The sequence below is a fragment of the Lathyrus oleraceus genome, chromosome 5 (genome assembly GCF_024323335.1).
Source record: "Lathyrus oleraceus cultivar Zhongwan6 chromosome 5, CAAS_Psat_ZW6_1.0, whole genome shotgun sequence".
NCBI lineage: Eukaryota > Viridiplantae > Streptophyta > Magnoliopsida > Fabales > Fabaceae > Lathyrus > Lathyrus oleraceus.
The window spans coordinates 58,797,623-58,825,389 of NC_066583.1; the positions used below are offsets into that span (position 1 = coordinate 58,797,623).

Genomic DNA, 27,767 nt, shown 5'->3' on the forward strand with positions numbered 1-27,767 from the left:
CCTTGAGCAAAAAATAATGACCTTCAAATGTGTATACACAAGGTGAATTTTCTCCAATAATTTACACAATGATAGGAAGCATAGATACAAGTCATGATCCGACCAATCCAATAATCACCCTAATGCTTATAACTGCCAACCCTAGTCCAAGTCATTATGCTTTCCCAAACCACTCTAACTGTCAGTTACAGTGAGTAAACTTCTAACTAACTGACAATAAAACTAACCACCCATTAACCATTGCCCTAACTTAACTGTCATGGTTCATTAACCAAAAACTAACTTTCTCATGTTTTTCCTAACTACTAACTGCAATTAACAGATTTCCTCTCTCAAATTCTACTAACTAACTCTTTAGCAGACTTAAACAAAAATTTCACCTAACTAACTTGCACTAATTTCTAAGTATAACAAGGTTATCACCTGCAACCAAATTTACATTGAGTAAATTAACAGAGTTAAGCTCTGCTAAATCATCAACCCCCTATAAATGCATCATCACCCTCAGAATTTCAGGTTGATGTACCATTCTTCACTCACACTCAGAATTCAATCACATATCATTTAACCCTCACTCTGAATCAATACAATCCCAACCTTCTACATCTATCTCATACACAAACAAGTATAGAGACATCATTTCCTAAAGAATAAGGTGTAGCAAAATAAAAAGGAAGAATGGAAGGGAAGAAGAAGAGTTACATGGCTTACTTGAGAAATTTTCATCATCTTCATCTTCATTCGCCTCGGATCCCAATTGCCCTGAAGAACTGCTCGTCTCGAAGGTAGTAAATTCTTCAACCTTTTGTAACACCCCATTTTTCTAAAAAACTATTTATATTAATTAAGTATAATTTTATATGTGTATCTAATTATTATTTGTGTGATAATTGAGATGTGTTAGGGCAACAAGGGTGAGTGACCCTTAGGTTGAGAGTGTGACGAGTAATTAGAGGTTGGTAGATTTATTTAGAATTATTTAATTGATTAAATACTATTTAGGTGTTATTATTTAAATTAAATAATATAATAAAAGGAAATGATGAGTTTGGGTTGTAAAGTGAGAATTGTGGAAAATTAAAATAAGTAATGTAAGTGTCGCGGTTGGAAAAATGACAAAGTCTCCATCATCCTTTATTTGTTCCTAAGGAACATGGAATAATGATAAAACCTATAAACTAAGGGTGAGATACTGGGTTCGGGAGTCGGTTAAGTAAGGGGAAGGTACTAGGCACCCCTCACCTCCATTGTACTCAATGGGATCCTCCTTCAATTTTAGGGTTAGTGTGCATTCCTAAGGTATTTGCTTGATTACTGATTAACTATTAATTATTTATTATATTTACCAAAGATATTTCAATTGAATTAATATGGAGACCCAAAAAGGTTTTTCATGATTTTACTCACTAGAGTTTACAACTCTATGCCTACGTACCTTCGCATTAGGCGAGTGATCAAAGTACCGTAGTTCTTCTTGAAAATGTTGGTTGGTTGGTTATTTTTATCCCTTGAAAAGTCCTCATGTATCGGGAGCGGAGAAGTACTTAATTTAAAAAATGCCTCAATACACTAGGGTAGAGGTCTTACAATTTGAAGTGAGTTTGAATTGATTTTATCCCTTTATCCCTTGCAAAAATATTCTTTTAATTTATTTAAGAAAATAAATTAGGAATCATAATTATGTGTTAGACATAACCCCTTATCCCGATTTAACCTTTGATGACCCCTTAGTTTTATCCCAAATCGTATCTCATGTCTTTATCTCGTTTTAACTTGAAAATATCATTTAATTTAATTGATAACAATATATTAAATACGATATGATAATATAATACAAAATAAATTAAATTAAAGGTAATACAAATAAACTAAATTGGATGTCATAAGATATATTCCTTATCCCTATTTTGTCCCATTTTTACATCCCTTAAAACCCTAAGTATTATCCCTGAATCTATCCCTTAACTCCTAATTTAATTAGCCCTAATATATATAATATAAACCCCTTATTAATTAAAGTATTATTATTACAATTAATTAATTAAATAAATATCGTGAATAAATAAATGACAAAAAATATATATTTTTATTCTTATTGAATTAGCCCTAAATATTAAATGGATAAATCTTAATTAATAGTTAATTAAGTCATTAATTAACTAAAAAATTAATAAAACGTGGGGGGGTATTTTGCCCCGGTAAGTAAATGGGCCATTAAAATGGGGGTGTGGAAAGCAATGGGTTAGGCCCATTTGTTGCTGAAGCCCACGTATAGAGAAGGGTCTACGGAGGGAGAGAGTCAATGGTTGACTCTCCCGGGGGGTATTTTGCCCCGGTAAGTAAATGGGCCATTAAAATGGGGGTGTGGAAAGCAATGGGTTAGGCCCATTTGTTGCTGAAGCCCACATATAGAGAAGGGTCTACGGAGGGAGAGAGTCAATGGTTGACTCTCTCTGATCCTCTTGATCAAGATCTCATGGACTTGATGGGATTAGATCATAGCCACTGGTTTTGATTACTGATCGATGTATGCAAATCGTGTGGCTAGGAAGAAAATTCAACTGGAGAATTGGGTGAGTGTGTGTGTCTGTGAGCATCAGTTGACTAAAATAGTCAACTGATCTGGAGCTTCCTGGGAGGGCTACTTGGCCAGTATCGAAGGAGTCATGAAGGGAGTACTTAAACTATTTCCCTTCAGACTCTCTCATTTCTCTCTTCCCACTATCTCTATTCACTTCCCCCTCTCTCTCTCTCTCTCTTACTCTCAACCCCCTCTACTTTCCCTTTCCCCGAGCCACCCTTCATCACCATTCCAACCCCCACCGGACCACCACGTTCATCATGTTCATCATGAACATGATGAACATCAATCCAGAAACACAAACCCAAACCCAGAGACCACCTCCCCCCACCCTGCACTACCTTGCACCCCCAGGTCTTCGGTTGAAGTTCAACTGGAACCTTCAATCGATGTTCATCAAGGTGATGAACATCAACCCAGAAACTCATGCCTTCCCCAGAAACCCTTTGAACCCTAGAAACTTGTGGGTTCTCATATGAACCCTAATCTAAAACCCCAATAACCCTAACCCCTTCATGTTACCCAGATGAACCCTAGGGTTCATCACATGAACCCTAATCCTAACTGTAACCCATAAACACCCTTAAACTACCCAGATCGACATAAAACCCTTATCAATTTATAGATCACAACAACCCCAACACCAAATCTCAAACCAAACAACAAAAATAGAACAAACATACACACATATCTGAATCAAAGCCATATCTTAACAACAATAAAATTACCCATAGATGCACACTAAATCAAGAATTTGAGACCTACCTCTCCTGCAGTGTCCAAATTAAGTTGAGTCCTCTCCCTTTTCTTCTAATTCGTCTAATCCTTTCTATTGCTTCCTCTGATATCTCTTTCTCTAATCTCCTTTCTTTTTCTTTTTTCAAGTACGATGGGGATTAACTACAATACTTAGGGTTTCAATGTGAAAACCCTAAGTACCTGATTTATGGAGTTCTAGTGGAGGGTGATGGATCGCGGGGACAATGATTTGTTTCTTAGGGTTCTTTTTCCTTTTTCTCCACCTTCTCTATTTTAATATTAGGTTATTTATAGGTTAGAATTAGGTTAGAATATTTTAATTAGATTGATTCAATTAGGAAGTTTTATATTAGGTTGAATCAGATTTTATTTGTAATTCATGATTTGATAATGATTTAGAATTAGGGTTTTAAGATTTTGATGTATTTAGTCAGAAATTGTGTGTAACTATCATTTTGGAAAGTATGCTATAATAAAAATGGAAATATTTGACTGAATAGTTTTGATCATTCTGAATTTCTGTTGGCGTGATTTTAGGGTTTGATTGGGGAAGAAGATGAACAGGGTTACGGGTCAAAATGACCCGACTGAATGATGGGTTTGGGTCACGTTGGAGGATGGATCCTAGGCCTAACCTGATCCAATTGACACTTGGGTCATCCATTTGACCCAATTGAAATGGGGTACCGGACTAGGTTGGACCCAATCTAAAAAAGCCCAATACCAAAAAACATATCTAAATTAAAACTAAGTTAATCAAAAAATAAGTTAATTATTTACTTAAATTAATTTAGCTTAATAATATAGACAAAAACAATTTTAATTATAAGTCATTTAAAACTAATTATCTTAATAATAAGAATTAATAAACACTTTCTTATAAATTAGTAAAATTGTAAATAACTTTATCACTAATATTACTTCATATTTAATCCCTCTAATCAACCCTCTTACTAATAAACTCAACCTAATACCATAAAAACTAATTTAACTAATCACTATCTGATTAACCTTACAATGTTGTTCTAATCTTACAATAAAATAGTAATTGATCAGGATAGGATTAGAGTTTGGAAAACTCAAAATGGTCCTCCTCTAACTTTTTAGGTCATCGGAGTTGACCAAATGATTTATATGGGAATCTGAATATGTTAGTATCCGACATCCTAAGTTAGTAGTAAGGACAAATATGGTGGTCAAAATTTAGGGTACGACAATAAGTTAATAATAAGTTGGGCCTTAGTGGAATATTAGAAAAATAGAAATTAGGTTTTTGATTTATGAGAAGAGAAGTGAGGTGAAATTTTTGAAATGGAGAAAAAGAGGCAAGAGAAGAAAAAAGCAAGGAAAACCTAAGGAGAACTCTAGGGAAGAGAAGCCATAACCAAAAGCTTGAATTTTTCTGGAATTAAAAGGTAAGGGTGGGAGTATGGTTCAATAATAGGGATATGAATGAAAGGGTAGAGGAAGATTTAATTATTTTTGGATAGATGATGAATATTGATATTTTTTGAATAAAATTTCTATTTTAAAGTGTCCATGTATGTTCATCCTTGGTGATGTTTGAAGGTTTTAGGGATTGATATAGTATATAGATTCATGATTATATAAATATAAGTAGTGATTGATATAAGTATGTTTATGATGAACTTAAAACCATGAAATATTTTTTGTGGTGATTTCATGGAAATTTTTGGGGTTGGAGAAGATGAAAACGGTGCTAGAAATTTCAGAAAAACAACAACATTTTGGTAATGCCTTTCTGTACGGTTTTGATCATAACTTTCAATTCGTAAGTCATTTTGGAACGGGGTTTGAAGCCTTGGATATCTGAATTAGAGGGGAATAACTTTGTTTCGGTGGTAAAATATTTTTTGTGATGATTTCATGGTCGTTTTTGGGGTTGGAGAAGGTGAACATCGTGTTGGAAATTTCATAAACTAACAACTTTTTGGTAATGTCTTCGTGCACAAATTTGATAACAACTTTCAAGTCGTAAATGATTTTGGAACGGGGTTTAAAGTGTTGGGTATCTGAAATAGAGGACTATGCTTTGTTTTGGAGATAAAATATTTTTAACGATTTTATCAGAGGTTAGTAGTAGGTGGGAAAGAAGTGTAAGATGTGATGAATATGGACGCGGTATGTATTGACAAATTATTTGATGTGTTGTGAATGATTGGCGTGGTGTGTTTGATTATATTTGAAGGAGAATGAAGATCCAAAACACAGGGGATATTAAAATTTTCTCCTTTAGTGATCCTTATGAATGGGCATGATCATTGGTAGAAATTGTTACCTCTAGTGGCGATTGAAACCTTTGACGCAGACCTAAGGAGTGATCACGAACGTTGAATGGTGACAATGCCTCTACTCAGTCCACACGAACGGATTCCTTCAGTCTCAGTGCTAGCTGCTATGAATGAAGGCTTTGAGTGAGTGAGAGAGAGAGAGAAACTAAATTTTATTTAATCAAATACTTCTGCACAAGGGTTTTATTTATAGAGCCACTTGTGTGAGCTGCAAGCTAAAAAACCCACTTAAGTGTATGTAGCCCATATCTTATGAAATACTAAAATATCACTTAAGTCGCATGGTACCATACCATATTTCGTGTTCTACTTAAGTGCACCGTACCTTATGATGTTCCACAATTCACTTAAGTGCACCGTACCTTACGATGTTTCTTATTTACTCTATCTCTCTCCAATCCATCCATTTGTGTGTGACCCTGTAGGTTTTCGCGACATTGACAATTATATTAAGTCACATATTTAACATAATAAATAGTAAGCGGTATCTAGCAACACATCACTGATATCCAAGGCACAAAAATGTCATGTGATTTGACAAATCCCTTTTTGTGATAATACTTATGTGTACAATTACCCTTTTATCCTTATGTCTATATTGAACACAAGGCATAGACCGTGTCATCCTTGTCCAGTTCAATATTGGGCCCTTAGACATTTATCCTGTTACATAAGATGGGCAAATTCCATCTAGGTCACTCATGTCCCTCAGCATGCTTCGTGGAGTACCCATCAATTGTCTTTATGGTCATCCAGTTACGGACGACGTTTGATCAGCAATAAAGCACCCGACTCTAAATCTAGGGTCCATAGTAGTTTTAGGTCAAAGGGTGGTATACACCACTATCACCATGATAATAACTAATGACACTTTGCATGACATTCTATATAGTATTCTCATAGCGGGTCAATCCAGTATAAATATTACTCCTAATATTCATACATAGGTTTAAGGCTTGATAACTCCTTATCCATGATCCATGAGATGTGATCATCAGTCTATATACATAATAGTCTTAATGCTTTAATGTTATCCCACTTCTCAATAAAGCTCGACTATGGATACTTTAAGAATAGTATCCGTATGTTTAATGGAATCTCATGATTAAGTCACACTTTATACATTAAACGGACTAGCTATTATATGTACTTCATTAAACAAACATAATAAAGAAAAAAAACCTTTTTATTATTAATAAATAATTCGATACAAGTACCAAAAGTATTGGCCTTTAGGGCTTACACTAACAATATTGGTGGTAGTCCAGAAGGGTGGATTATGATATGTATGGTTGCAATTGTATGGTTGATTGTAGATCACTAAATATTATTATAATTGTTGTGTTAATTGTATTATTACCATATCATACATTCATTGTGATCATGTTGAAGGAGATAAATCATAGGTCCGAAAGGGGAAGAAAAACTTATCCGGAACTCAAAAGGGGGAGTTCGAGATTCATAAGGGGGGATCAGGTTCATAAGAAGAACCAAATGTTGAATTGGTACGACATGCATATGAGTCGATCTCGTTGTCATGAGTCGCATAGCATGAATAAAATATATGCGTAAAATATGACTATGTGTGATAATGGTGTTGTTGCATGTGATGTTGATGATAATTTGGGCATGAGAATGTGATATGTTTTTATGCATGATTGTGTACTCTATTTTACATTATATGTTGTTATTATTGAAACAAATTCCCACCACTTTTGTTTAAATGTTACCTTTACACAAACATCATGCGAATAATCAAGAATCTAGATGCTGATATGAGTGGGGGTTAGCTCCTAGAGATATTTCTTTTAGTTTATTAGTGTTAGCTTTGGTTATGCTCTAATATGTAACACTAGGGAGCGAATTATATTTTTTTGTGTTGAAATTTCTTGAGAGACAATGCATGCTCTTCTATTTGTTTTATGTTTTGGCGTGATAACACTTGGAGAAGACTCACGAGACAGTGCTTTTAATTTTATTATGAAAAATATTATGAGATTTTAAATTGGTATGTTTTTTTATTATCATTCTACTGCGAAGGTATTTAGAGGAGTTGAATATCGTGTAAACATCATAGGTGCAAATGTATGCAGTAATATGTTTTGTTGTAACCCATGTTACGGAGCAGGCTATGACTGTTATGAGTGAAACCCTAAGTGATTTTATTTAATTAATTAAATTCTTTGATGATTACGTGCAGGTTTTTAGGGTGTTACATAGTGGTATCAGAGCAGGTCGGTCCGTCCGGCCAGATTGTTTAATTATGGTTGTTCCCTAGTATGCGACATGTATGTGAAAACATTGTCGATGCTTGTTTTGTTTTCCTTTTGCAAGTTAGGAATGAAACAAGTGGGGGAGAAGCATCTGCTTCTCTTGGATTTTCCAACAGTAAAGAGCTTGGACATCATGTTGCTGCATGTGAGAGTGATGTGTTGGCTAGTTTAACTATTTTGAGAATGTTGTGATTTTCCTGAACCTGAAGAGAGGTCGAATTCGAGGATGGTGTCGGTTAGCAAAATGGTGTGTGTAGCGGGGTATTCGTTACCTTTAGATTTATTAACTAAATCAAAAGTAAACCATACAAGTCGAGTCGCCACTGCACTTCTATTTATCCAAAGGAAAGGTTAGAAAGCGAACAAAAACCGAGAAGTTTTATCGAATCAAAAACTAATAAAAATGTCAGAGATCGGGGTAAGGGGGTTGGTTATGCAATGGGAAGGTTTTAAGCACCCAAAACATCCTAGGTACTCCTAGGGAGCCCTTTTCACATTTGTTGTAAGGTTGGTATTTTGTGAAAATTTGTTTGTGCAAACATGATTGGGGATGGATAAACGCACTGCCTACATACCATCTTAAAAAAGATTAGGATCAAAACCTCGTAGTTCGGGGTAAAAATCTCAAAACAAGTTGGTGAATTGATTGGTCCAAAAGCCTTAAGGTCTTTTGTTATCCAAGGGAGAAAACTCAACCTAAAACCACAAATCCACCATGTGAGGATATCTTCAACATGCTAGTGAGAGGTTAACCCTATAATAAGCATGGAAGACTCATTGTCCATCACTAAGGATATAGGTGAGTATTATATCTACCTCAATGATGACTCAAACCTAATAGCTAAAGGTTATTAAAAGTTTTTGATAAGAAAGTGGCCATTGAAACCACAAAACATTTGAATGAGTTATATTTACCAATGAAAAGTATTTACAAAATATGGTCAAAGTTGACTTAAAGATTCAATTCAAAATAAGTATTATGAAAAGAAAGTTTGAAAATCAAAAGCATAATGCTTAGGTTTCTAATGTTTGAAAATAAGTGTTAATGTTTGCACAAAAGTTTTGGCTTGGGTTAGAGTGGAGGGAAGAAGAAGAATGGCTAAATACTAGTCATACAAGAGATGAAGGAGAAGAAATAAGACCACAAATGGTGTTCCTTTATTGAGATCATATTGATGATCCAAGTAGGTCCTATCCTTTGGAATAAGCAAGCAAATAAGTGTATACTCAAACAATCAATCAATCAAGCAAAGCTCTTAGGAATCTTCCAATGGCTCTTGTATCTCTCACTTTAGATGCACATGACAATGGTTCTTCAATTTGGCTCAAATAGGAATCCCTAGCACAAAAGCACACACATCAAAAAGTTCCATGAAGCAAATCAAGAATGGACAAGAGTGAGTTTAGAGATTTGGTCCTTCTAATCCATCTTCAACATTAAGGCCTTTTTTACTCCATTTTGCATAGGGAATGTCCTAGAATCTAAGTCCATTTTTGTCCATTTTTGCATTTGGTCCACAACAATCAAAACAAAAACACAAGCACAATAATATATACACAATTATGTGCTCAAGTGAGCAAAAGGCAAATTGCATTAACATAAACATGTGCTCAAATGAGCAAATGGGAAAAGCAAATGAATAATATGTACAAGAATAGTAAATTGCATAAATCTAAAGTGCAAGAATTAAATGTTAGTGGTTAATGGTTAGTGTTAGAGTTAGTGTGCCATAAGGCAATTTAGCGCTATGTTAAGAAATCGTAAGTGGACTAATGTAGTAGTCACACCTATTTGAGGCCGGTCAATAAAATGTAGGCAACAACACAAGTTAGAGATCTTGATTAGTGAATCAAGCTCCTACAACTTGCCATGCCAAAAGAAAATGAGAAATGATCTTGTATTGATTTAGGTTCTTTGCTTGATTAGGAAGCAACCTATCCTTAATGCAAAGCCATTCACTTGATCTATGATCAAGATGAATTAGATTTGAATCAAGGAAGGTTAAACCTCCCATACATCAAGGCTAACCACCAATCTTTAAGTCATTGATCAAAAAAAGAAAAAGAAGAAGAAGAAGAAGAAGAAGAAGAAGATGAATAATAAAGTACATTAATGGAAATGAAATGAGGTAACCAACCAGCATTGACGAAAGATAGATGAAATCAAGGTCAAACAATGGTAAACAGAAGCAAAATAAAGATTAGAAGTCAAGAAACAAATAAAATATTTTTGGTATTTTTCAAGATTAAAATAATACTTGAATTAAAATAATAAAGAAAGGTCAAACTTCAAATCAACTTTGAAAAGTCCAAGTGAATTATCCTATGTTCAACAATGTCAAACAAAGTTTGACAAAAAATTTCAGCATTTTTAGAAGTCAAAAACTATTTTTAATCAATTAAAAATACATAAAATTAACCTAATTGATTTAAAATCTCAAATCAATTAATAAATTGATGAGAATATTTTTCATAGATCCATCATCATTCAAAGAGGTTGAGAAAATATTTTAGTATTTTTTGAATATCAAAAACTATTTAAAATGAATTAAAAATAACCAGAAAAGAGAAAATTCATAAAAAATATCAAATGATAAAATAAAAAATATTAAAAAACATTTTAAGAAACTAGAAATTAAAAGAAGAAAAATGCAATTGGTCTCACATCTTTTGGACCAATAATGAAGGAGATATGATTATTTGAAATGAAATAGAATTAAAGAAATAAAATGAAAAATGAAATCAGAAATAAAAATGTGGAAAAACAGGATGTGTTGGATGGAGCTCATTAAATGAGCTGGCAGATCACACGGACCACATGCGCGCATCAACCATGCACTTTAGTCAATGCAAAACACCTAGCCTTTAATTAAGTCATAACATTGAGTGGCTCAGATCTAATCTGGAAATAGGAATGCACGACCATGATTCAATCTGGGAACCAGACGGTGGTGTACACCACCGTCTTCTTCGGCCAAACTTCCGTCGCCGGCCAAAAGTTGCAGAGATCAAAACTCCACCAAATGCCACGATCCAGGTATCAAATGAAAGCTAGGGTGACGTACATCACCCCTGTACTAACCAATTTCACTCTAGACTTCCATGGAGAAAGAAATCAGAGCTTGAATTTTGTGGTAGTCAACTGAAACTTGATGTAATTTAAAAATTCAAAGCACAAAATGATTGCCTCTATGGAGAGGACTTCAGACAACCCAGCAACAACAAGAAAGAAGCTATATACAAGGAGATTCGAAGAAAACAAGTTTGGATGTAAACCTCTGAAATGAGGAGCTTGAGAGCATGATCTCTTGATGCTTATGCTTGCAGTGTATTTTATGGATCAAGGTGAGCAAGGCTTAGGAACTGTAGATCTAAAAATCAATTAAGGAAATTGAAATTTAGATCTGAATATTTTGAAAGAAATAGTGAGTTCCTTTGAGTGTGGTTATGGAATGATTCGTGCAGCATAACAGGTGCCCTTAGGTTGTGTAAATGAGAAGCATGAAACACTTATTTATAGCAAAATGTAGCTGAATACATGATCAAAGCATGTGCATGAATGGAAAGGGCCTTCATGCATGGGCCTGTACAGGCGCATGGAGGGCCCAATTCCACTTGGATTTGCAAGCTGATGCCAAATAGAATCAAAATGGACGTGCATATTATGTGTACTGAGCTCATGCAATGCAATTTCAATTGGTTTCGAAAAATGCACCAAATTGTTAATCCCTTCGAAAATGGTATTTCCAAAAGTGAAACATAACCTTATGGGTAATGGTTGAAAAGATTTTGGCATGAGGATCAATTGTTATGTTAACCAAAACTTCATTTGAGATTGGGAAATTGGTGAAAATTGATCATGAAGTGTAGGGTGCAAAACATGTACATGTGAAAATTTCAAAAATGGCCAAACTTCAAGCCCTTCTGTTTCAGTGATGCAAGCTCCAAATGACAAAACCTTCACATCAACGTTGTAGATAATTTCAAGACAATAAATTTGGACTTAAATTTTGCATCATTTGGATTTTTGATGAACAAGTTATAGGCACTTGAAGTTGGACTTTTTCACATTTCAATGCCTTTGGTCCAAAGTGACCTATAATGTTTTGCATTATCACATGTATTTATTTTAGGATTATGAAATTTTTCTCAACATAAAAAATGAACAAGACATCTTAACATTTCCAATGCATTTGATCCCACCTCAAAATCTTTAAAAATGAATGAGTTTTGTTCTTGGGAAATTCACCCAAAATTAGGGTTTCAGTCAAAATGACCTATAATGTTTTGAAATGGATGATAACCTTACAAGCTTTAAATCAATTTTTGATTAACATTAAAGTTGTTCATATGGTTCTTAAGAACATTTTTTCTCTTGGGATTATCTCCATTTGACAAACATATCAAAAGTTACGTCTCAATGTACTTCGAAATAGTCAGATGAATTGACTGATCAACTTCTCAAGTCCAAACCTCATATCTAAATGAATTGATGATTGAGGATACTCAAATAAGATCAAATATGCATGAAATGATGAATGGAAGAACTTCCCTTGATGGTATTTGATCATGGGTTGAGGTTGCTTCATGAGCAAGGCACAGTTGATGAACAGATGAATTAGGGTTTCCTTGGGAAACAAACCTCAAACCCTTTGGTTTGCTTTTATCAAAATGATGATTTGAGATACTTGGGAAGCATATATGATGAATGAGAGCTTTGGGAACAATTTTCATGCTTGCTTTTACCTTCTCCTGGCCATATCAATGAGCATAGGGCCTTCTATGAGCCTTGAATCTTGTGACTGCTCAAGCTACAAACAAAAGATGTTAGTGACATATTTTTGTGCTTTTAGTTAGTAAACAAAATAAGAAAAGCAATAATATCTAATTCAAGCATGCTTTGTGATCTCCAACCAACTTACAAAAGTTCCCACCCTAGGGTTAAGGAGCCAAGATGCTATGATCCTTGAGGCAAATGCAAATGAACAATGATGCCATGAGGGATCTTAGGGTCAAAATTAGGGTCTTACAGATGCCCCTATTTAAGGTCATTCTAGCCGGAGAAGTGAAGGTTAAAATCTTCGTCTCGACGAGGTAGAATGGGCTTAAATAATAACAAAGAGACGAATTTTGGTCCCTAAGAGACCTCATGATGCAAATGTATGTATGCAAAAGGTAATACTCTGTGGGGATATGTGTCCTCAAAGGAAAAAGAAATCAGGAGAAACTGACAATCCATATGAGTAATACACTCATAAATGGGACAGAGACTCTGAGGTGTAAAGGGAATAAAATGCGTGAGCAGGTCACAACTTGAAACTTGCTGGGAGACACGAAGGGATTCCATGAAAATAAATCAATGGAAAGACCCGAGCTGACTCAAAGATGCGTGTATTGGGGAATATGCTAATACAGCAAAATTATCCACAAAGGATACTTCGGATAAAAATTCGGACTAAGATGGGGAAAATCCACTAAGGGACCTCGTTGGGGAATGTCCAAAGAGGACTCAGCTGAGGAATCAACAAAATGAGGTATTACCGGTTACTGGGTAATAAGCTCAAGGAGACATGTGATCAAAACACCGGTATAAGGGTGGGAGAACAACATGCTCGGCAAGAATGAATATCTAAGACCGATATAAGGGTGAGAGATATCAAACATCCAAAATTATCCGAGGAAGACCTAGAAAGGTATACTTCGACTCAAGAAATCTGACTCCACAGGGGACAAAAAGTCATAATAGGGAGCGGAAGGAAGGAACACCAAGGATACCGATTACTGGGCATATAATAGGTGAACAACCAAGCGTGGATTGGGGAATATTTCCAAGACACTCATCATCCAAAAGGAGGGCTGAAAAAGCAAACTTGATTACAGGATGGACATTCGGTTCCATAAGGACATACAAATCTTACTGGACTAGGGAAGAACAAAAGACTTCGACCGAAGAGTGCATGAGATATATTATCTATTACCGTCAGAACATAGATAACATACTCGCATGGAAGATTATCTGTAACCGGTTACTAGGTTAATAAAGGATAAATCGACTGAAAGGAAAGGACATCGGGATACCGAATACTAGGTATAAAATGATGACCAATCAGAAGGGAGAAACAATCATTACCCAACAATGGTAAATGAAGAGACCTCACAGGGGATAAATTTCTTAATCAGAGCAATCATCCAAGAGACATATCACCGGTTATTGGGAGATATACTCGAAAGTGAAGGAATATCGATACCGAATATTGGATAAAGATAACCAACAAGGAGGGGATTACATCTACCAGATACTGGGTTGAAAACCACAGAAGAGTAACGACCATCGGTTAGGATGAACGAAATCAAGGGTTAACTCTACAAGGGGATAAAGCTGGGGTTTACAACTACCGGTATGAGGGTAGAAAACCACAGAAATAGGACTTACAGCTACCAGTTACTGGGTAGAAGGCCACATACTCCACCAGGAAAAAGATGGACGATTACTTGTTACTGAGCAATCATTCATCTAAACTACGGGGAAGTGCAGGGGAAATAACAAGAGGAGTCAATCTAGGAACAAGCTAGAGAGACACAAAGAAACAAGACTCAACCCAATGAGGATATAACTCAGGGGAGAAATTCCATCCCAATATATGTTTTAGGAGGAAACTGAAATAATAATCATCCACGAGGACAAAACTCAATGGGGAATATGGAGGAAAGGATAAACACTTTCTGCCTATGGGGCTGACTCTATATGGAGAGATCAGACACAAACATCTGCTTTGGGGAAGTACGTATCACCCAAATAGCAGGAGACACCAAACAAAGATATGTGGAAAAGAATGCAACATGAATATATGAATGTTATAATTATGCATGTATATGCGTGATTTATGTACGATAAATGCTGACAAACAGACACATCTAACACAACCAGGTCCAGGGATTAAGGAACAAGTATCCGATACTACATCTCAAAAGAGAAATCCAGACCCACTAGAGAACATCCAATCTGATGGGGGCAACAGATACCAGGAACAAAGATCTCTGCAGGGAAAGGAGAACCAGTCACTCCCGTGGGAAGGAATCAACACATCTTCCTCAAAAATTCCCACGCCACTCTACAATCAGGTAAAGTCTTGGCTGGGGAACTGAATAGGGATACGGTCCATCGTAGAAGGCCATTCTGCTCGGGAAAATATCCAGGGAAAGATGAAACTCTGTGGGGAACAACCACCAATCAAAAAGTTTCAACACCAACACATCTGCCGAGGAGAAGGGAGCATTAATCCGCTGGGGATAGAAAATAAACATTTTCAACACCCGTTTTACTTAGGAGGAAAATAACAAACAAGCTCTGATCAGACAACTCCACTGCTGATGACTGAACCGGGGATTACCTGTAGACGATCTACTGGGGATACCCTGCTCGTGACCATACTTGGGAGTAAAAGTGGGATCAACCCTGCTGAGGATGGTCGAGGAGCATATCTGCTGGAAATCAAAGTAGACAAGTCCACATGGGAAAAGCTACAAACCAACTTGATGATAACTCCGCTTATGCTGGGGATTTCCTGCTCACTTTAACGGAGAGATTTCTAACTTGAAGTGAGGGAATACCAACTTCTTCGAAAAGATTAAGCATATTCAATTTATCAATCTATAAGGGATTTTAGGTCAATCCACGTAAGGGATGACAACCATATAATTGATAACACAAATGCTAAATCCAGCCTCACAGGGGAGCTAGAAGATTAGGACCAGACTCCCAAACTCTCTGGGGATTTGGTGGGGCATAATCTTTTTCTGCACTCGCGGAGGAGACAACCTGAGAAGTAACGAAGAGGATTCAAGTATGCCGGGAATATGAACAACTGTCTTACCCTTTTGGAGATCATACTATCCTTGGGAGAGCACTGAAGACGTCCCAAGTATCCTTTTTGTCATTGTGAATGTTCACTTTGTTTAAAACAATTTATGAAAATTTAATTTATTTAAAACAATGATATTTATCAATTAAAACATGCAAAATATTTGTTGAATAGAAACAAATAAGAGTGCAAAGAATTGGATAAAGGCTCAAATTTATTTGAGGGAATGGTGGTCTGCAAATGGCAAGACTCCATGGATCTTTACAAATTTGAAATTGGTGATATATATTGGAAAAGGGCTACATTAAACATAATGATCATTTCTCCACCGACCCTGAATCTGATGTATTTGAAGCTTCAGTTGACGATGACTGAGCGAAATTCCTTGACAGATGACAGTTGTGGAACAAAGTCTTGTCAGGATGCAGTTACTTGCCAAATCCCTAATTTTTTGCCTAGATTACCCCAAGGTGAGGTACTCAATCTAACGGGATACATATTAATTTTTTATGTCTCTAACTTTTGCCTGGATCTCCCTTTCGGGTTTTCAATCCACCGAGACGCTCATTTTTGCCTAAGCCGCCCTTTCGGGTTTTCAACTTAGAGAGCTATTCTGTTTTTATTTTAGGCAAAGTATTTCTTGACTGCATCTGAATTCACAGGACGAGTGAAATCCTCCCCATCCATAGTTGTAAGTATCAAAGCACCACCTGAAAAGGCTCTCTTAACAACATATGGACCTTCATAGTTTGGAGTCCACTTGCCCCTGGAATCGGGCGCGATAGACAAAACGTTCTTGAGCACGAGGTCACCTTCTCAAAACACACGAGGCTTAACCTTATTATCAAAGGCTTTCTTCATCCTTTGTTGATATAACTGACCATGACACATGGCAGTCAATCTCTTCTCTTCTATTAGATTCAGTTGGTCATAACGACTCTGGACCCATTCAGCCTTAGTCAACTTGGCTTCCATCAAGACTCTCATTGATGGGATCTCCACCTCTACTGGGAGCACAACCTCCATGCCATAAATAAGAGAGAAAGGGGTTGCCCCTGTTGAAGTGCAGACAGATGTACGATATCCATGCAACGCAAATGGCAGCATCTCATGCCAATCCTTGTATGTAACAACCATCTTCTGGACAATCTTCTTGATATTCTTGTTAGCAGCTTCAACAACCTCATTCATCTTGGGTCTATAAGGAGAAGAATTATGATGTGCAATCTTGAACTCGCTACACAGCTCTTTCATCATCTTGTTGTTCAAGTTAGATCCATTATCAGTAATGATCTTGTCTGGCACACCATAACGGCATATGAGTTGATTCTTGATAAACTTCACAACCACCTGCCTGGTCACGTTTGCGTATGATGCCGCTTCAACCCACTTAGTGAAGTAATCAATTGCTACGAGAATAAACTTGTGACCGTTGGACGCTTTCGGCTCTATCATGCCAATCATGTCAATTCCCCACATGGAGAAAGGCCATGGTGATGAAATCACATTCAGAAGTGTCAAGGGAATATGAATCTTATCCGCATAGATCTGACACTTATGGCATTTCTTCACATACTTGCAGCAGTCAGACTCAATTGTCAACCAATAGTAGCCTGCTCTCAACATCTTCCTAGCCATGGCATGTCCATTGGAATGAGTACCAAATGAACCCTCATGGGATTCAGTCATCAACAGGTCTGCTTCGTGTCAATCCACGCATCTGAGCAGAACCATGTCAAAATTCCTTTTATAAAGCACAACGCCATTGAGGTAGAAACTACCTGACAGCCTCCTCAAAGTCTCCCTATCTTTCACAGATGCCCCAGGCGGGTAAATCTGACTCTGAAGAAAACATTTGATGTCATAATAACATTGGCTTATCATCTTTTACTTCTTCAACTGCAAATACATGAGCTGGTCTATCCAAGCGCATCACAATGATATTGGGAACCTCATTCCAGAGTCTCGCCACGATCATTGAAGCAAGTGTAGCAAGCGCATCTGCCATCCGATTCTCATCTCGAGGAATATGATGGAAGTCAACCTCAGTAAAGAATGTTGAAATCCTCCTCGCATAATCTCTATATGGGATCAGGCCAGGTTGATTCGTCTCCCATTCACCCTTAATCTGATTAACAATAAGGGCTGAATCACCATAAACATCGAGATGCTTGATCCTAAGATGAATACGTTCTTCCAAACCCATAATACAGGCCTTATACTCTGCCATATTATTCGTGCATTTGAAAGTTAACCTTGCTGTAAAAGGAAAATGTGTACCCCGAGGAGTAATAATCACTGCCCCAATACCATTTCCATATTAATTTACAGCGCCATCAAACACCATGATCCATTGGGAACCAGGCTCTGGCCCTTCGTCGAGCGTAGGCTCATCGCAATCTTTCATTTTCAAATACAGAATCTCCTTGTCCAGGAAGTCATACTGAACTGACTGATAATCCTCAATTGGTTGATGTGCCAAGTGGTCAGCCAAGATACTACCTTTAATAGCTTTCTGAGCTCGATACTCAATATCATTCTCAGACAACAACATCTGCCAACGGGCAATCCTCCTAGTTAAAGCAGGCTTCTCAAAGATATACTTGATTGGATCCATTTTGGATATCAACCAAGTCGTATGATTCAACATGTACTGGCGTAAGCACTTAGCAGCCCAAGCTAAAGCACAACATGCTTTCTCAAGCATCAAGTATCGAGACTCACAATCAGTGAACTTCTTACTCAGATAGTAGATAGCATATTCTTCCTTTCCTGATTCGTCTTGCTGACCAAGGACACACCCCATAGAGTCTTCAAGAACTGTCAAATACATAATCAAGGGTCTCCTTTCCACAGGCGGAGACAGAATCGGCGGCTCGGACATATACTCTTTGATACTGTCAAAGGCCTTCTGGAAATCCTCGATGCAATCATGACGTTGATCTTTCCTGAGGAGCTTGAATATCGGCGCACATGTGGCAGTCATGTGAGATATAAATCGGGATATGTAATTCAAGCGGCCAAGAAAACCTCGAACTTGCTTCTCAGTTTTGGGTGCAGGCATCTCTTGTATTGCTTTGACCTTTGCAGGATCAACCTCAATACCTCTCTCATTGACAATAAAGCCCAATAACTTGCCGGAACGGACCCCAAGTGTACACTTGTTAGGATTCAGATGAAGTTTGTACTTCCTCAAACGCTGGAAAAGCATCAATAAGTGCTCTACATGTTCAACTTCCGTTCTCGACTTCGCAATCATATCGTCAACATATACCTCGATTTCCTTATGCATCATATCATGAAAAAAGGTAGTCATAGCTCGTTGATACGTGGCTTCGGTGTTCTTCAAACCGAAGGGCATCACTCGATAACAGAATGTTCCCCAAGGTGTGATGAATGTTGTCTTCTCCATATCCTCAGGTGCCATTTTAATCTGATTATATCTGGAAAAGCTGTCCATAAATGATAAGACATTGAATTTAGATGTATTATCTACCAACATATCAATATGTGGTATAGGGAAATCATCTTTCGGACTAGCTTTATTCAAGTCTCTATAGTCCACACACATTCAGACTTTTCCATCTTTCTTAGGCACGGGCACAATATTGGCCACCCATTGAGGATATGTAGAAGTCACCAGAAACCCCACATCAATTTGCTTCTGAACTTCCTCTTTAATCTTCACTGCCATATCGGGATGAGTTCTTCTGAGCTTCTGCTTCACATGCACACACTCAGGCTTCAACGACAGGAAATGTTGCACGATATCAGTATCCAGACCAGGCATGTCTTCATATGACCAGGCAAAGACGTAGACATATTCTCGTAGCAACTCAATCAACCCCTTCTTAACAGACTCTTCCAAGAGTGCCCCAATCTTCACTTCTCGCACACAATCCTCAGACCCCAAGTTGACTGTTTCCAGATTCTCAAGATGCGACTGAATGATCTTCTCTTCGTGCTCAAGTAGACGGGTAATCTCGTCAGGAATCTCTTCAACATCATTTTCTTCCGCCTCAAATACAGGGAATTCAAAGTTGGGAGATGGCGTTGGATCATTATGTTCAATGGGTTTGATCAACCTGCATAATGATTTTGGATATAAAGAGATTTTAGAATTCAAGCAAGGTAAATCATTATGCAGATGAAAAGATTGATTTTGTTCTATTTTTAAGGTTTTATGTGATCACCAATTTCATGAAAAAAGCAAAAAGTGAAAATAATTGGAAAAACAAACATTTAACATGAACTTATTGAATGAAAATATCATTGTATTTATGAGCCAACAATGTCATCACTCCTCCCTTTGGCATGGGAGGAGGGTTTTTTTAAACAAAATGAACATTACGTTGACTTATGGACAACTGTTGGAACATCAACAGCGACCCAGTTATTGCAGACCCCTCCAGGGTGACAAAGTTGCCAGAATCCTCCTCTGCATCTTCTTCCATAATAGCAGCAGCTTCCTCGTCTTGGACGGCGTGGATGAACCCACCACTCTGAAACAGCCCATGCTTGTTGAAAGTGCCTGAAGAATACCATATGCCAGCCCGGGATTTGTTGTCTTCCATCTTGATCATTTGTCCCAAACCAGTAGTTGTGCCATGCTCAATGGCCAACTTAGCATCATTGTAGGACGCAAATGAAGAAGTTCCTTTCTTAGTAGGCTCAGCAATAGGTAAAGCTTGGAACGGCGTTCCAACTTCATCCTCAACATCTATATAAGAAAAGGAAGACAAATGGCTAACCAAGAGAGCCTTCTCTCCCCCTACCACCACCAACTTTTTGTTCTTGACAAATTTCAATTTTTGGTGTAGGGTGGATGTCACGGCGCCTGCCTCGTGAATCCATGGTCTACCCAACAGACAGTTATATGATAGGTGGATATCCATGACCTGAAAAGTGATCTGGAAATCACTTGGTCCGATATTGACTGGGAGTTCAACCTCTCCAATCACAGTTTTGCGGGATCCATCAAGAGCTTTTACCACTACTCCACTCTGCCTCATGGGAGGCCCCTGGTATGACAATCTAGCAAGAGTGGATTTTGGCAACACATTCAGTGATGATCCAGTGTCTACCAGCACATTAGACATGGCATCATCCTTGCAGCTCATAGATATGTGAAGTGCCAAATGGTGGTCTCTTCCCTCCTCAGGGAGATCAGTATCACAAAAACTCAAATTGTTACAAGTGGTAATGTTTGCAAAAATACTATCAAATTGTTCTATTGTGACATCATGATCTACATACGCCATATCCAACACCTTTTGCAGAGCTTCACGGTGTGGTTCTGAATTCATAAGCAAAGATAGCACACAGATCTTTGATGGCGTTTGTAGAAGCTGATCTACAATGTCGTATTCACTCCTCTTGATGAGCCTCAGCATCTCATCACATTCTTCTTTCATTGTGCAATAAGTGCCGGATTCAGAGCAATAATAGCATTCCCAACCGGGCGCACATCACAATCAGCAACATCAGCCGTTCTGATGTCAGCCTGGGGTTTCGGCGGAGCCGAGAAAACACAACCACTACGGGTCAGGCCACTGACATCAGCGATATTAACAACAGAGGTAGAGGGCAGGGGCACCTCCTTCCCATCTTCCCATGCCACAGCATTGTAACAATAGGGGACAGCTTTATCAAAAGAATATGGCACAGGGCCAGCTGGTTTAATTATCAAAGAGGGAGAAGCATTCTGTTTGCTGCCATCATATCGGATGACAACAGGCTCTGGGATCCGAAATACTGGTGATATCACATTGACTTCATCATCACCATCACGATTCTGAAGTATTTCAATTACACCTTCATCCACCATTTCTTGGTTGTCTTTACGAACTTGGCGACATCCCCTCTGATTGACAGTGAAAACTCGACATCTGTCATGGTCATGCTCATAGTGACTGTATTCACATAACATTTTATGCATCTCGACCAAAGATTGTCGAATATGGCTGACATATTTGACCTTATATTTACCAGGGCAACCCTGGACCATGTTAACAGCAGATTTCCCATGCTCGGGCAATGGGTTCTTCTTAACGTTGGGACCTACATCCTCGAAACACAAGATACCACTTCTCACAAGGTCTTGAACCTTGGTCTTCAGCGGGTAACAGTTTTCCACGTCATGTCCGGGGGCACCGGAATGATAAACACAATGTAGCTCGAGCATATACCACCACTGAGGGTTGGTAGGTATAGCCGATGGGTCGCGTGGAGTAATTAGCTTCCTTTCTATCAAAGAGGGATATAGCTCTGTGTAGGTCATTGGAATGGGATCAATGGTGACCTTCTTCTTCTCATAGCTGGTACTAGTCTGATTATTGTTTCGAGGTTGGTAGGCCTGCCATTGAGGATGGTGTTTTTGTTGTTGATATTGTTGATGTTGCTGGTTATTATTGTGCTGATAGTGCTGATTTTCTCTAAAACAGGTGCTATCACTACGCCAAAAAAGACCTATGAGAGCGCTTTTTTTGGCCTTTAAAAGCGCTTAAAAGCGCTGCCGTAGGTGGCGCTGCTATAGGTTTTAGCAGCGCTTTTTGTTTACTAAAAAGCGCTGCTAAAGGTTGTCAATAGAGAGCGCTTTTTAGTAAAAAGCGCTGCTAAAGGTGGTATATAGACAACCTTTAAGAGCGCTTTTTACTAAAAAGCGCTCTCTATTGACAACCTTTAGCAGCGCTTTTGAGTAAAAAACGCTCTTAAAGGTTGTCTATATACCACCTATAGCAGCGCTTTTTACTAAAAAGCGCTCTCTATTGACAACCTATAGCAGCGCTTTTTAGTAAAAAGCGCTCTTTATTGACAACCTATAGCAGCGCTTTTTACTAAAAAGCGCTCTCTATTGACAACCTTTAGCAGCGCTTTTTACTAAAAAGCGCTGTCTTTTCCTCTAGTAAAATAACAAAACGCTGCCTTCAGTTTAAGCCTACCATTTCAACCTGTAATATTTTTTGGGAATAATCCCATAAACCTGTAAATCAAGCCTCTCTAATTCAAGCATTTGGAGTCATAATTCAAGCATTTGTAATTTTTTAAACCAACACAAGAATGAACACATTTGGAGTCATAATTCAAGCAAACCAACACAAGGATAGATAGGCACTGAACACATTTGGAGTCATAATTCAAGCATTTGTAATTTTTTAAAGCAAACCAACACAAGAATGAACACATTAATCTATCCATGAAATTAAAGATATCACTAAAATTATAAAGAACTATACACAAGTCAAAACTAATATGTTATACGGCCTATTTGGAGTCATAACTAATCTGTTAAAAATATAAAGAACTATACACTTGCCAACCAGAAACCATTCTTCATCAAAGTATTCATGTTATTTTGAAACCATTATATACTAATTAATCTTTTCTCAATAAAATATTGACACAATTCCTCCTTGATTTGTTCCAACTGCAGTCTCGTGTAATGAGCACACTTGTATTCATCAAAGTACTACATAACAAAACATAATATGCATGATTTAGTTAAAAGTAATAAATAATATGAAATATTCGATAAATATTAAAACAAATCCTAAGTTATAAATCCATACCGTGATTGGAATCTCTATTTGATTCATATTAATGATTTCCCTCATAAACCTCATTACAAAGTATCCGCAATCGATACCGTTGCGCTGTAGAGGACACTACATAGAAAAATAAATAAGAATGTATAGTTATCTTTTCTTATCAAGTAGCATCACTATTATAAGCAAAATTGTGAAAATTAAAGTACCTGCACTTTTATCCACGTAATGTTGCTGGATTTAGTACGTGGTACTCGAGCTTGTCTTTGAGATCGGAACACTTTTATTGATCTAACAAAATAAAAACATATATTTAGAACAATCTCACATAAATATACACGAATATTTAGAACAGTCTCACTTACGTATCAACTAATTGCTTCATATCCGGATAATTTGTCCATTCACCATCTATCGAATTCAGAAAATATACCACTTCTTTTAAAGGATCAATAGCAAGCAACAACCAGTGACACCTATAAATTAAAACAAAAGTTTATATGGAAATTTTTTACGTAAAAGAAACAATTAAAGATTAGAATAAACTTAGAATTAAAATCTAACCCTGAATTATACGGCCAAAGATACAAGTTGTTTGTACTGCTGGCCATGAATCTCTTGACTAAGTACTCTCTACATGAATCCGGTTCCCTACAAATTAATGCTTTGTTGACCAGGGAGGAAGACACGAAACGGAATCTGTTTGACAATTGATCATTCCCGCGCGTGAAATTGTCATACAAGAACCTTCAATAAAAACATAATAAACATTAGACTATTTTTATTGAAATGTGTAAATAAATTGTTCAAGTAATTAAATAATATATAGATCGGATTACCGGATGTATGTGTGTATAACACCGACGCCTAATTCTTGATGCCGAAAAATATGTTCCAGATCTTCTTTTCCGATTGTTTCAGTGCATGAATAACCAAAGATATCTTCCTCCATATCCAGTAAGCGAATAGCACCAGCTGTTGCCATATCTGATGAGTCAACAAGTGTTTCAAGAGATATCTGGTATCGAGGCACAAAAGCACCTTTTTTTGGCAAAGAAGTCACTGGAAGATCCCTTTTGTTTTTCTGTCGACTACCAATTTTCTGGCTCAGTTGTTGTGACCCTTGAGCAAATACCTATAAATCATATAACATAGGTAAATTATAAAATCATGCATTTTTTGATTCGGATCATATAATTAACACTTTCAATATACCTCTTTTTGTGATGCAACAAACTCGTTGTGCCGCAAAATCCCTTTATCCTTAGATGCATTTTTTGGTTCAGAATTGACATTTGAATACTAAAAGATTCATAGTGGTTTTTGAATTCAACATACCTCATCATCAATGAAAATGAGATCCAAGGGCCATGCAACAAATGATCCTATTGCATCTCGCAGCAATGTTGTCTCTGAAACAATGTCAGGTATCGGTAGCAACGCATCCTTATCTAATACAACATCAACCGATACTTTAAGGTGTCCATCCGGGAGCGGTCTATGGTGAAGTAAATCTCCCGAAGTGTTGTGCACTTTTCCCTTACCAACTAGGCGATAAGTCGGTGACGATAAGTATAGCTGACAAGATGAAATGCCCTAAACCAATAATAAATATGTTACTTTTAATGTGTATATATTTCAATTAACATAAATGTGCTATTTTAATTTCAAAATAACATATATAATTACCTCGGGAAATTTATTTTGACAATTGATACTGGCTTTCTCACTAGTTTCTTTCAACTGTGAACTGCACTTTTCCATACACCTATATCTCTCATTATCCTTTTGCAATTGAAGAACTTGCGCTTGTAATGCCTGCAACGTCTCCATCACTTCTTGATTGCTAGGATTTCTTCTCCTTGGATTCTTATACAAGGAAGTTGGAGTACAACCATGCCCTTTACCCCTCACCCGACCGGGATACTCAGGAACATTTAGTGCTCTACTAAGTACGCTCCTGTTCTCCTGGTCCTCAGCTGTGCTTATCGATTGAGATAGGGTCTCCTGAAATTCATTTACATATCGGAAATTATTAGTGGAGATAAAAAAATTAATTATATATTATTAAACTTTTGATTTAATTAAAGACACAATGTTCTACTTACACATTCATCATAAATATGTTGAACGTCATCCCTAACAGTTCCATCCTTTCCCACACGAGCTTCTTTCCACAAAACATGTGGCGGAAGTGATGTTGCGTCACTTTTCGTCTCGTCTAACTACGCATTGACACAAATAATAAGATAATCAATTATAACACATTGAGACAATTAATAAGATCGTAGCATTTTTGTATACTTACAATTTTTTCCTCTAAGCGTGCATATCCCAAACGCCCTTTTTTGTATGCATACGTGGGATTTGACGCTCTCTCGCGATTTGTGGCACTCACTTTCTTGAAATTTTCGTCTCTTCTTTGGTCTACAAAAGCAACCCATTCTTCTTCTGTAATGAAGATCGCATACTTCACTGGATATTCCGGATCATATTCAACAAAAAAATTTTCTTTGTCCTTAAGATACTTGTTTGTTAAAAACGTTCTCCACCCTCTGTGTCTTTTTCCGGCCAATTGAAGTATATACTTTTTTCGGATAGTTGTATCTTCAATGTTAAAAGACCTCTACGAAAAAATATTGGAATAGAGTGTGTTAGTATAAGTAATTTAAACACATTATCGTCAATATAAAGAAAATATAAACAATCATATATTGTACCAGTATCTCAGTCCAAATCTTATCTTTAGCGCTACCCAACTCTTTATTACTCCATCTTGTAGCAGTGATTGGAATGTGCATACGAACAAGTGTACCAATGTAGCTTGCCAACTTTGCAGCATTAGACCCAATTAGTTGGTTATCAGCATTCCAATTTACATTATATGTTACTGCTTTATCTCTATCACGAATGATACTCTTCATAATAGTGATGCCTCGTGTAATTTCTTTTTCTGAAGTATCATCAGGAGCATTTGCATCTTGTGAGTTTTCTTGATCACTAGCCATTTAACCTGTAATAAAGAAAAAATATAAAAATGAAATGAAAAATATAAAAATCCATAATCAATAATCCATATATATATATTGAATAATATAAAATGACATAGGCTATAATTAAATTTTCTTGAATGACATAGGCTATAATTATACTATTACCAAAAATTCATTTTACACTACAGTGACCATCTTAAAAATTCACATAATATTAAAACATCATTTTACAACATTAAATAGGATTGCCAAAATATGACTGTAGCAGACAAAGTTATGCCAAAATATGAATGTACATTTTGAAGTTTAACTGTTCATTCAAACCAACATGTAATAGGATTGCCAAAATATGAGACATTGCTCTAAGTTCTTGAAACCATATCACATATATCACTGTAGCAGACAAAGTTATTCCATTTGAGTATCCAACATTTAACATCAAAATCACTTTCTGAAATTTCAGTAATAGTTAGAATATGAGGATACAATGGTGCAAACATATCAGTTCATTCCTTCCTACTTTCTCAGCAAATTTAAACAAATGTTGAAAAGGCACTGATTCTATTAGAACTCCCAACATTATTTCTAAGTCAATGGCGATGCAAGTTACAGAATATCATTTATATCAGAACAAGATGAAACTTTCGGTAAGTTACAGAATATTAAGCAAACATAGTCACAAACTCTAATAATCGATACTGACAAATAAATAACCCATAATGTAGCAATGCAAGTCCATTCAAACCAAAATCGACCACCTATTCTTTGACTTCTAGGGCAAAACAGAAAGACACGAAAACCTAACCTTAAAACGCAATGAGATTTCCAGGTATTGAATCCTTCTCTTTCGAATGCAGTCTCTTTCAAATTTGCAGTGTTTATCGTTGAGATTTCCAGGTACTCTGTGGAATTTTTTCCAGGGCAGCGAGAGCTTCGAACGAGAGAGAGTGAAAGAGGGATTTCTGAAAGTCAGGGATTTTGTAATATTAGATTTATTATAATTTTTATAAATGACCTATGAGAGCGCTTTTACCATGAAAGCGCTTTCATAAGTGTGTGAGACTGAGACCTATAAGAGCGCTTTTACCTTAAAAGCGCTTTCATAAGTGTGAAACCCATGAGACCTATAAGAGCGCTTTTACCTTAAAAGCGCTTTCATAAGTGTGAAACTCATAGATGTGAGACTGAGACCTATAAGAGCGCTTTTACCTTAAAAGCGCTTTCATAAGTGTGAAACCCATGAGACCTATAAGAGCGCTTTTACCTTAAAAGCGCTTTCATAAGTGTGAAACTCATAGATGTGAGACTGAGACCTATAAGAGCGCTTTTACCTTAAAAGCGCTTTCATAAGTGGAGACCTATAAGAGCGCTTTTACCTTAAAAGCGCTTTACACGCATAGGCGAATTTTTTTTCAAGCTATTACAGCGCTTTTTTTAAAAAGC

At 36.9% G+C, this 27,767-nt stretch overlaps 1 protein-coding gene across 1 annotated transcript; it reads right to left on the reverse strand.

The window, feature by feature from the left end:
- Positions 1–394: 394 nt before the first annotated feature.
- Positions 395–27,767, reverse strand: LOC127078717 (uncharacterized). Its single transcript, XM_051019149.1, has 13 exons — positions 27,130–27,767; positions 26,052–26,344; positions 25,640–25,957; positions 25,440–25,556; positions 25,021–25,338; positions 24,670–24,927; positions 24,171–24,466; positions 23,896–24,078; positions 23,697–23,807; positions 23,541–23,622; positions 23,356–23,451; positions 712–823; positions 395–423 (listed from the first exon to the last, which is right to left on the reverse strand). The coding sequence occupies exons 2-13, from the start codon at positions 26,337–26,339 to the stop codon at positions 395–397; spliced, it is 2,208 nt and encodes a 735-aa protein (XP_050875106.1). The 5' UTR covers positions 26,340–26,344; positions 27,130–27,767.